Source organism: Peromyscus californicus, unplaced genomic scaffold, assembly GCF_007827085.1.
Source record: "Peromyscus californicus insignis strain IS unplaced genomic scaffold, ASM782708v3 Scaffold_1__1_contigs__length_55948999, whole genome shotgun sequence".
Lineage (NCBI taxonomy): Eukaryota > Metazoa > Chordata > Mammalia > Rodentia > Cricetidae > Peromyscus > Peromyscus californicus.
Genome location: NW_026294492.1, coordinates 10,414,304 through 10,426,393, shown reverse-complemented (window position 1 = coordinate 10,426,393; position 12,090 = coordinate 10,414,304). Strand labels below are relative to the sequence as shown.

Sequence of the window (12,090 nt, the reverse complement as noted above, 5' to 3'; positions counted from 1 at the left end):
GCATGTTTATAGTTTTAGTTCTAGCCTCAGATTAGTTAATGACATTCCAATCATTTGATACACCCTCTCAATTAAGAGGAGTCTCGAGATGAACAGGAATTTAAAATGTGATGTGGAATTCTATTTGAATAATGTTTCCTCTAGGTGCATTTTGAAAATGTATCTCAAACATTTAAATGATGCAGTAAATCCAGACTTCATATGGTTATCTATAGCTGCAAACTGTGGAGACTCACCCTCACCTACCTTGGAATAATGAATGAACAGTGTCCTTGCTCTTGAACAGCTTCCTCTGCAGAATGAAAAATCATACTAGAGTATTCTGGAAATAATACATTAATTAAGCATATAATGCTTTGAGTGGGTAGGAGGGTAGTAATCTTATTAATGCCACTTAAAGCAAAAACAGTCTTACATGTTAAGATAAACTGAGGAGAACATCCTTGTGACCTTAGGATAGGCAAAGACTCCTTAGTTAGATGTAAAAGTAGTAATTCTAAAGCAAATATATATAAAACAAATTAACTTTTATCCTAAGACACCAGTAAGAAAATGGAATGATAATTCACAGGGTACTAGAAATACCATTGTTTGCATATTCAGAAAGGCCTATGAACCCAAAACATGTACAACTTCCCACTGAGTAAGCTTGCCCTGTGTGTAGTAGGCTGGCTATGAACTTACTATGTAGCTTGGAGTAGCTTTGACCTCTCTTGCTTCTGCCTCCCAGGTGTCGATATTACTGCTGTGTCCCTATCCTGCCACCAGTAAAACAACTACTGGTGTGTTTGTTCCCTTTTAGTGTTTACACAGTGTATTAAGTGAAGCACTTTGTACAGTTCTGGCTCAGAGCAAGGATTCAGAAACAAGCACCCTTTCTTCTCCTGCAGTCGGCCAGTTGGGGTTTTCTACCGCATCTTCTCGAAGGGTTGGCTATAGGTCTGCTGTCTCCCCTCCACACAGAGCTTTAATAGTTGATGGAGTGCTCTGGGTTGCTGGTGATGTCTGTGCGTTCCACCTAATTCTACTCTGGCACACTGACGTTAAGAGCATACACATTGTTCTTTATTTCCCTCCTTTTTGTGTATTTAAAACCAACACGGGGTGCTAGAGAGTGACTGAGCAGTTCAAAGTGCTTGCTGCTCTGTGGAGAACTAGAGTTGAGTTAGCACTGTCAGGTCGCTTACAACCTGCAGCTCCAGCTCTGAAGTGTCCAGTGCCCTCTTCTGGCCTCCATGGGGACCTGCTGTTTGTGCGTATACTCCGACACAGACACAGACGCAGACAAATAATTTTTAAAAAAAACTTTCGAAAACAAACAAACCCCACAGCGTGCTGTTTTTCTTTACGGTGCTTTTCCATTTGAAACAACTGCGTGCCACGTGCTGCAGCCCTGTAGACAGTGGTGGTGTGTTGGAGGCCAGAGGCAGCTCTGGACGTGTTTCTACTCGGTTCCCACTGGTGCTCTGACGGGGGGGATGGTACTTAACCAGGTCTGCTCTGCAGACTGGACTATTTGGAAAACTTCCTGAAGATACCAACTTGTAAATGGCTTTTTAGCCTAATTTTAACTCTTTATTTAAGCTGTAGTCTCCAATGCTAAGGAAGACAGTATTATCTCCTGGCTATGGTGTTATCAGGTTGTTGTTATTTTTATTTTTTAATGAATCAAGCTCAGTTTTAGATCCCAGAAAACATTCTTGGTGTTGTAAATGGAGGTGATTTTTACAGTTTAGAGGGTCGCTGAAGGACTAAAGTTATAGGTGTTGCTAATAGGTGCCTTTTGTTGCAGGACAGTGTTTCAGGGCTCCCTCCCTGAGGAGCTACAGTCTACCCAGGGAGCCAAAAGATGAGTTTCCGTGCTATGCCGACTCCACCCAGGTGGAAGCCGGCAGGTTGGAAGTTCCTGGTTGTCTTTAACCTACTCTCTTACTGTGGTAACAGGGGGTCACTGGTACAGTTTTATAGTTGTGTACATATAATTTATGGTACTCGTGTGTCTATACATTTCTTGCTAGGAGAAGAATCACAGACACGGCAAAACATCAGCCTCTAGAATACCTTTGTCTCCCAGGTTTCATGAAAGCGGGTCATGTGTGCAACACCTGTTACAAGTGAGTCTAAGAAGTGTATTCTCTAGCTTTAAACTGGCAGCTCCAGGACAGTTTGCAGAGAGAGCCAAATACAGTTAAGTCACTGAAGCCACGGTGTCTGCCCAAACTAGAACCTCGAGAAACACTGTCTTTATTGCTCCCTAGGCCTCAGTTGTTTTGTGTGGTTATCTTAAAATGCACAATACAGCATGGTTTGTTCTTTGCTAACACAGCATCTGTCTTCTCTGTTTTTATAATTAGCCTTTAATCTGTAATGTTACAATGAGTTCATGAGTATATGTTTTCTCATGTCAACTGTAGTAAAACATGCGCAGTGCATTTTACAGGCAGCCTCAGGCAGTGGGGATTAGGTAAATTCTGGGCTTTGGTTAATGTAGCTGAAAGACTTTCTTTTAGTTTCCCTTTGGAAATAATAAAATGCACATGTAAGTGTCCTAACCTGACCTGTCCTTTTGCTGTCACCACAAAGCCACAGCTTTGAGGAAACAGTTCATTATCTTATGGTTTCTGTAAGCGAAGTATATTGCAGGCTCTGGTGGCAAATCTATTTCTATCCTTCTTCATGTTCTTGGCCAAATTTCATTCCTTTTGCTTGTGGACTGAGGTGCACATTCACATTCTCTTATCACCTGACAGGTGTGGTCGAGTTTCTGGAATATACTATAATTCTTTGGATCATGGCTCTCATCCTCCATTTTGAAGGGCAACAACTGTGGGTTGAGTCTTTTTGTATTTCACATCTCTCACATACACCACCCCCAAGCTTCTCCCTTATAAGGTCTTTGATCCTTGACCCTAGCTATGGCAGGATTTCTGCTTTATGGGTTCAAGTCATTATACTGGTCAAGAGCACCATTTTGGTTTAATCTTTCTGCTTCCAGGGTGGGTTCCTTAATCATCTGTAAAGTTCCATTGCCATGTAATAGTCTCACAGGTCCCGGCACAAGAACAGGGATGACCTCTCTTAGTTCTGCTTCCGAAGCTGCTGTCAAGTAGATCTAGAGTATGCTCCTGTCTGGGTGCTCCGTATGAGAGGATCTCCTGAGAACTTTTGAGTGATTCTATTATTTTTTTATTACTTTGATGAATGATATGACCCAGAATTAATGACAACACTAGGCTGTCTGCTATTAATACCATGAGGCCAAGACAGTTATTCGAATCAGAGGAGTACCACTTAGTTTCTAACCCCTACTGGAGTACTCCAGAGAACCTGTGAGTAGACGTTAACCTGAAAGTTGACTTTCGTAGAATCAGTTTGAATACGAGCAGATGTCGTCTTCATTATTTTTGCTTAGAAGACTGTTAGTGTGTGTGATTTTTCCTCCTTGTTGGGGTTTTTAAAGGGATAGGTAACATTCTTATTGAATAACTCAAGATTGACTGGAGGTGACATCTGGTACATAGTATTAATCATCCACTTGTTTGAGGAAAAGCAATTCCTTTTCTGTTGGAAGGCAGATTATTGGAGACTTCTGATTTTGTTGGGGTCATAGAAGCATTGCTTACTTAAATGATTTACATCATAATTTAAAAACCACTTAAAATGTGTGGCCATTGGATTGGTAAAACAAAGTGCATCTCTTCTTGGTAGGTCTTCTGAAAGTGAGTGTTGACTGAACACACTGACGTTCTTTCTGCTTTCTTTTGTAAACAGCTGAGTGGGGAATGAGGCACTATTAGCATTTCTTCTTTCACATTTGTGTAGTTACTGACTAAGGTGGACTTTAAATGTGTTTATCTTGGTGTTGATGAGTCTGATTGTTGTCAGCAGTCTCTAGCTGTGCTCCGTCTTACCAATGACCACTTGACATTGCCTTTCCTCTTCTCAACACAGGATGATGGAAGTGCTCCGGATAGCAGCTCAGCTGACCTCTTACACTGGACCACTGCAACCACCATGAAAGTCTTGTCCAATACCACGACGACTACCAAGGCTGTGCTGCAGACTGTCAGTGATGGGCAGTGGTGGAAGAAGTCTTTAGCATCCCTGCGGCCCCTCCAAGTAAGCAAGGCATCTCTATGAAATTAGTGTTGTGATTTACACCAGTTCCTCAGTACTGCTGTCTAGTTGTTGTCAAAATAAATCTGTGATAGTCAAAATATCCTAACAAATCTGGTCCTCCCATTGGGTAAGGAATGAGCAATCTATATCATAGAATGTAATTTTCTTCCATGCATTCCTTGCAAAGAAACTGAGATTCATTTGAGTAACATCTGTTTTATATGTCAGGATTAAAATCCAGGGAGATAAAAGAAGAAAATGATTGTGAGTACCCAGTTGCTTCTGTTGTATTTCTGTGAGCTGATAGTTGAGGACAGGCAGTGTCATTTTGGGGACATTTTTACAGACTCCTGCTTCTACCTTGGAGTTACAGATGAGCCTAACAGTAGAACAGTTGAGGCTGCTTTGGTGATGTTCTTAATCTGTGTTCCCTTTGCTGCCTTTTCTGCTTTGCCCCACTGCATGCAGTTCTTTGTTCTGTACAAGAAAATAAAGGGTAAACATGGGTGTAACACCAGTACATCCCACACACTCATGGATTCTCTCTCTCCATTTACTCTTTCCTCACCATCTACTCATCTGTCCATTCCAGTGCATCCCACACACTCATGGAATTCTCTCTTTCTATTCACTCTTTCCTCACCATCTACTCATCTGTCCATTCCCGTGCATCCCACACACTCAGAATTCTCTCTCTCCATTCACTCATTCCTCACCATCTACCTATCCATCCATTTAATACATACTTTAGTAGTCATTTTCTTTGGCTCACATACAATTATAAATACTGGGAATAAAATGAGGGAAGACTTCAGTGTAATTTCATTCTCTACAATGGTGGAGAAGATGAAATATCTACATAGTAGTGAAATGGTACTGTAACATAACAATAACTTCAATATGGTAGATTTGTAGTCAACATTATCTTGAATGGGAAAAGTAGAGAGCACTCTTCCAAGAGAATCAGTGTGAGACAAAGTTGTCCTCCGTATCTTAGCTGAATGCGTAAGGCAAGAGAAAGAAGTAAAAAAGATGCAAACAAGAAAGGAAGAGACAAATTGTCCTTGTTTTCAGATGGTGGTTCTACAGTTAAAAGTCCCCAAAGAATTGACCAGAAGACTTGAAGATCTTATAAGCATTCTCAGCGAAGTAGCAGGGGACACAATCAGGACTGAGGAATCAGTAGCTTTTCCATAGAGTGAAAATCAGCTCACTGAACGAACTCTGAAGACAGTCTCATTCACAGTACTACTCTTAACAAGCAACCACAAGTATAAACTTAAAGATCTCTCCGATGAAAACTATAAAGAATTGATGGGGGAGACAGAATACAGTCGAAGATGGAAAGGTTTCCAAGTTCCTGGATATACAGAATATTTTTTAAATGTCCATGCTGTTAAAAGCAGTGTACAGATTCAGCCAGTGACATTCTTCAGAATCTAGGAAAAACCATCCTGAAATTTACATGGGAACATAAAACACCTCTAATACCCAAAGCAGTCTTGAGCTAATGAACCATTTAGGAGACATTTCAATATTTGACATACACATATACTACAGAGATGTGATAATAAAAGCAGCATGTTAGTGACCCCCAAACAGACACAGTCTACTACCCGGTGGACTAGGGTAGAAAATTTAGAAATAAGGACATGCCCCTAAGGCCACCTGACTCTTAATTATGGTACCAAAATGATATAGTGGGGAAAAATTAGCCTTTTCAACAAGAGGTGCTGGGAAAACTGAATATCTACACATACAAGAGTGAAACTACATCCCTATCTCTCTATGCAATCCAGCGTCCTTAATGCAGGACCTGAGACATTGAGGGTACTGGAGGCAAATAGGCTCAGGAGATAAGAGCAAGAATGGGCAGGGGGGACTATATCAAACTGGAAAACCGCAGAGCCGAGAAAGGATCAGCATTCTGACAAGAATGTCCACCAGATGGAGAAATCCTTACTGAATAGGTGGTCCTCTGACAAGGAATTATTATCTGGGATAATAAGGATCTCTAACATTTAAATAAAGTGATAATAATCAAATTGATAAATGGGCAGTGGACGGACATTTCTACTGAAGTACAAATGGGTAATGAGTACATGAAAAAATGTTCAGCATTTTTATCTATGAGATGATTGCAAATAGAAACTACGTTTAGTATCCGATTCAGATCAGAATGGCTGCCACCAAAGAATAACAAATACTGGCAAGGACATGGGAAGAAAGAGCCGTTCCTCCTGCTGATGGGAATATAAATCACAGCCAGTGTGGACACTGGTACAGAGGCTTCTAAAACGGAAGAAAGAGCACCCTATGATCCACTCACAGCCCTTCAGGATGCATATCCGGAAGAACCTGAGTTTGCGCTGACTTCAGCTTCAGTGGCGTGCTTGTGTCTCTGTAACACCATTCACATGCCAAATTAGGGACTCAGCCTCGGTGCCTGTCAGCAGAAGGACAGATAAATTAGAAAATATGATTTGTATTCTAAATGAAGTTTGCTCAGTTATAAAGAACAAAACTGATATTTTCAGAAAAAAAAATGATAGAACCGGCAAGGATCATATTAATGGAAATAAGCAATGCTCAGAAAGATGGTAATTATCACATTTTCTCTCCTGGTTGAAAGCTTGAGAGAGGGCCTGAACTAAGAAGTGGACATGTAGAAGGGACTATAAAGAATGCTATTGAAGGTGTGTGTAATAAGGGCACATTGCAAGCATAATGTAACCTCTGTATAATTAATATGAACTATAAAAGTTACTTCTGAAGAAAACCAGTAAGAAGGAATAAAAAAAGATACTTGAAGAAGTAAGTGAATAATGACTTTATTGAGTGAAGTTTTGAGTTAGACGGAAGTTAGGTTTCTCAGAAAATAATCATTTCACACAGAAATGTGATTGCACCACATAGGGCAGATCCACAGCGCTGGCGTGGGAAACATGCTTATGTTCTTGTAGAATATACAGGAGTCGAGAGTGACTTTTAGTGAGGAGGTCAGCGTTGAAAGCCTCCTGCAGACTGTGATGTGACTGTGGACTTTGTCTGCAGGAGATGGAGAGCTTTGGAGAGTCTCGATAGTGTGTCTGTGTGCTGCGCCTTTTCTTAATGAGCTCATGTGACTGCTGTGTGGAAAGGCAGCGCTCATGGGTGGAAGCAAAGGCAGATCCAGAGCTAGCTCGCCGCCGGGTGGGAGAAGCCAGGCCTTTCACACCAACGATTATGACGGGAGTGGGAGTGGCTGTTTCGGGGGAGTCTTTTAAGTACTCCTGACGGTCTGTGCAGGGCTTCTTCAGGAAAGAGGAACTGTGGGGGCAGAGGTCTGCCCAGTTGGTAAAGTAGGCACCAGTTACTGCGATGCTGGCCTTGCCATCGGCATAGACCTGGCTCTTCCTTGTCACACTGGATTGTGATTATCATAGTTTGTTTTTTTTTTTCACCGGGTGGAGTTTTTCTCTTTTTTGAAGGATTATTTAACGTAAGTGTTAACATTGCTCAACACTGTTATTGATGTATCACTCTCTAAACATTAGCAGCTTCATTGTTTCCTGGACTGTGCCCACCAGGAAGTCTACCGTCATCTTTGACAGAATGTCTTTTACTTAACCTTCCCATCTATTTGAGGAGAGCAGACAAGTATAGTGAGTGTAGTAGGGCAGTAGGTGCTGGCTAACCAGGAAGGACAGTGATACACCAAAGGGTGTTTGGATTGGGGAACAGTACTGAAGGAGTCCAGCTAGCGGAAGTGGACCATGCTGGGATTTGGTAAGACTTGAGCACACAGACCTGAGCCTGGCCTGGAGAAACAGTCAGACCTCCTTGAGGGGACCATTTCCATGGAGGATCATAGACCTGTGATAGCACGCAGAACAAAATCTCCATGGTTGGCAGAGGGACATCACCTTTGGTGTTAACAGTTCATGTCCTGGCTGCTCGCCTTACTCAGAGCCGCTGGCAGTTTGTGAGTAGAGCCACCCAGGGTGGCGTCTTATGGTTCTTCTAACGAATACTGCTCTCCAGTGCTTCTCATGCATTGATGTCAGCATGGCCAAGCCGGCAGATTGGTAGCAGGGTGGTGGAAGTGCTGTTGACAGGCTGCAGCTGCTGTCCCCTAGGTCCTCTGCTGGGCGTGTGTGTCACCCTGCCTCAGTTGTACCAAACACACTGATTACTTTCTCCTGAAATCAGCATCCCCCACTTCCCACCCTTCTGCTTCTTCTTTCTGCCTGTCCTTGGTCTCTCTTCTAATCCAGTTTTCCTCACACTGTTCTTAGGGGCAGGAATTTGTTGGAGCATATCGAATGGGAACTGTGGCCAACGACGACCTAGCACAGCAAGGATGCCATCCTTTCTACGAGTCGGTCATCACTAACCCCTTTGTCACTGAGGTAAGGACAGTGTGCTTAAGAAGACAGGTTGAACTGCCATGACCAAGGAGAACTACCATCTTCCTGAAGTTCATCTTGGGCCTGGCTTTTAACATGGTGGTTATTAGTTCTGGGACTTGTTTCATATGGATCACGATATTTTACGAGTTGAAAGTCCACCAAAGTGTTAAATAAAACATTGTGCATTAGTGAGAAATAGTTATCCAGCTCACCATGCAATCCTGCAGTCGTGTTTTCTAAGTGAAACTTGTGCTTTTGTGTCATCTGAAGTGACCCCTGCCGCCTATCAGCAGGTTCCCGTGGAAAGCTTTGCTGAAGTGTTGCTGAGAACTGGAAAGCTGGCAGAGGCCAAAACAGAAGTGTTTCCAACCACGGAAGGTAAGGCAGGCTGTAACCTCCCAGCAGGGTTCAAGTCCTATTAGAAGAGCAATGAATCTGGGAAAAAAAATCAGTAATTTTGAATTGCCTGATGGCATCTATCCCTTTGTCGAAAGTATTTATTGAGTTCTTACTGTTTTCTGTGGGCACATGTAAATTTGAATATCATACAATTCCTGTCTTTAAGATGCTAATGGTCGTAGTGAATGATGCATTGTGCTCAGTGTTTACTTCTGTTCTTTGAATGTTAGAGCTAGTGTTGATCGACAGAGTTTTCTTCTACGTAGTTGACATATTTCCAGGGAGAATGTTTTGGGAAAGAAAGAAATGTGCAAGTTTACTAAAATATGATAGAAATGTGATTCTTGTCTTGATGGACTCTTTTAATAAAATTGATGAAGAAGTTTTTATGGAGACCAACTGAAAAAAATTAATCGTTATTTATTTAGCTGAATGAATGATTTAATGGCTAATGATTTCCAAATCAATAATAAGGGTGACTTTGCTCTGAGCGTTTAGTTCTGGAATGGAATTCACTGTGGAGTGCTTTTTAGAGGCTTGGCACAGATTATCTGGCTTTGGATGTTTAACTTCTTTAGAAAAATGCATTGCCTCCAAGGTTTGCAGACTAACATTGCAAATTAAACTCATACACACTGCTAAAAAAATAGAGCAGTTCTTTTTAAAATACATACATTTTAAATTGTGATGTAAAGTTCCTGTGATTTTCTTTAGCCCATATGGAATTTCGTGGGTCTCTGTGAAACCTCTTGTCAGTGTGTTTATCTTCTCCTCTGAAATGGGTCAAATGTTGATTCCAAGGCTGCTGTGTCTCCTTTGTGTGGGGTTTGACTGGTCCTTTGGTTTGCAGACAAATGGATGGATCTAGAAAAAATCATCCTGAGTGAGGTAACCCAGACTCAGAAAGACAAACATGGTATGTACTCACTCATAGCAGGATACTAGACATGAAACAAGGATGACTTGTCTGCTACTCACATCACCAGGGAGGCTACCTGGAAAACAGGACCCCAAGAAAGACACAGGGATCACCCAATGACAGAGAAATGGAATGAGATCTACATGAACAGCCTGGACATGAGTGGGGGTAATGAAAGGCGAGGGTTGAGGGAAAGAGAGCTTGGGGGAGCAGGAGATCCCAGCTGGATCAACAACAGAGAGGGAGAACAAGGAATAGGAGACCATGCAGCAACTCTTGATACCCAGTGAGAGCTGTAAGAAAGTTTGGATGACCGGGGTAGTGTAGGACATGATTCCCTCCCTTTCCAGGCCTCCCATCAATTGACTTCAATGGCTGGTCTTTTAGGAGAGGCTCCAGGCTAGGGTGGAGGAGGTTAATGAGTTGTGATCTTATGTGGAAGAAAAATGTTATGCAATACTAGCGGCTCTGTAGTGATTAGGGAAGAGACATGATCTTTCCCACCTGAGCTTGGGATGGGGGTGGTCCCTGGACACCTGTGGTTCTAGTAGAAAGCACCTGGGCAGTTAGGAGCCTAGGTGACTGAGTGCTGGGGACCAGACCTGGATAACTGTTCTAGAAGGAAGCTTCTGTGAGCAGTAGGTGAACACAGTGAGATTGAACATTCAGAATATTTATTTGTAAGGGAAGACTTTTCCCTCCACAACTTTACTAAAACATTTACTATTCTTGCCGGGTGGTGGTGGCGCACGCCTTTAATCCCAGCACTCGGGAGGCAGAGCCAGGCGGATCTTTGTGAGTTTGAGGCCTGCCTGGTCTACAGAGCGAGATACAGGAAAGGCACAAAGCTACACAGAGAAACTCTGTCTCGAAAAACCAAAGAAAAAGAAAACAAAAAACAAAAAAACCCCAAAAAACAAAAAACCATTTACTATTCATAATAAAATTGAAAACCATCTGCATTGAGTGGACCCTCGCCCTTCATTTAGAGTTGGCAGTTTGTCTTTTACTGTCATACTGTAGTTTTTATTCTTCACCCTTCTCCCGCCAAGCCAGGCGATTTTGTATGTATTTCAAGGTAAATTGCAGACATGACTCTTCCCTCCTCAATATTATACTGTGAAGGTTTTGATGTAGGGTTAATATTTACTGTTTTTCTAAAAGGTAAAGGTTATAAACAGTGAAACAGAAAAATAGTCCAACTGAGTTCTGTCAGTGCCTTTGTTGGGATGCAGGGATGCAGAACTCAGAGAATGGACATGAGGAGTGAATACCATGTGCTGGACCACTCCTTTAAGATGAACAATGAGAAGAAAGGAAGACTGTTGAGGTGTGAGAATGACTAGTTGCCAAAGGAAGACTGTTTTCCCCTAGACATCCGTGGCTTGTGTGTTGGCAGAAGGCACATAGTAAAGAAAGGACTTCCTGGGACTCTGAGGTCTCCTTTGCAGATGAATGGACACCACTGCCATTGTCCACAGAGAAGATGGGTGGTGACTGACTCCTGTTGAGTGCTGCGTAGCAGGGGTAGGCAACAGCAAACACAGCTGCGGGCCGACACGCCCTGTCAACCGGGGTGGCTGTTTGAGTTTTGTACAGTTCTTCTGAGTGAGTGAAGTTGGCCTTCTTGCTTAAGTGCAATTACTAAGGCTTTAAAAATTAGGATTTATATAAAATGGAAGTAACTGCCTCTTTTACCTGTGGTACCTCTTACAAGACAGACTTACCATTCAATCAGTTTTGGGGGGGGGGTCAAAACAAGTCTAACTGAAAAACAGCCCTTGAAGCCGACGAGTCGCCGACGGAGGAAGCGGGCTACCGAGCGCTCTGTCTGCTAGGGACGGCTCCGCACTTCCCCTGCCTGCTTCACTTACTCTTCGCTTAAGAGGCTGGCATGCTCAGACCCCAAATCCAGGAGGCTTTGAAGACCAAAAGCGCTTTTTGTGACTTGTTTGACATCTCAGCCTGAACTAAGCGGACACGAGGTTATGACTCTCGGCGTATCCCCTGTAGTGAGAGTCTGAAATGCTTTGCAGCACATTCATTAATGTCTGCGGTTCCTACTGCTCCCAGAATGTGCTGGTGAAGGTGTCCTACGGCATGTACAGCAGAGCCTCCTCGGGTCTGAGACTCACATCAGGAGGACCTGGTCACTTTTCCCAGGGCTGTGTGATTGTGGAGCTGGCTCCCTTCCTCCTCTATGATTTGTCTGAGTTTCACTGTGTAGTTCTAGTTGTTGCCCTAGTTGTTATTCTAAACTGC

General features: G+C 42.7%; 1 protein-coding gene across 5 annotated transcripts in view; it reads left to right on the top strand.

Moving 5' to 3' along the window:
* Nbas (NBAS subunit of NRZ tethering complex) overlaps window positions 1–12,090 on the top strand; it is a 281,500-nt gene that overhangs the window by 156,899 nt on the left and 112,511 nt on the right. For 3 of the 5 annotated variants that reach the window (XM_052745879.1, XM_052745877.1, XM_052745876.1), the window contains exons 36-38: window positions 3,952–4,119; window positions 8,397–8,510; window positions 8,801–8,888. In XM_052745879.1, coding sequence (XP_052601839.1) covers window positions 3,952–4,119; window positions 8,397–8,510; window positions 8,801–8,888 — 370 coding nt within the window. The remainder of the gene's footprint in view (window positions 1–3,951; window positions 4,120–8,396; window positions 8,511–8,800; window positions 8,889–12,090) is intronic. The other 2 variants (XM_052745880.1, XM_052745878.1) reach the window with 1 other exon arrangement.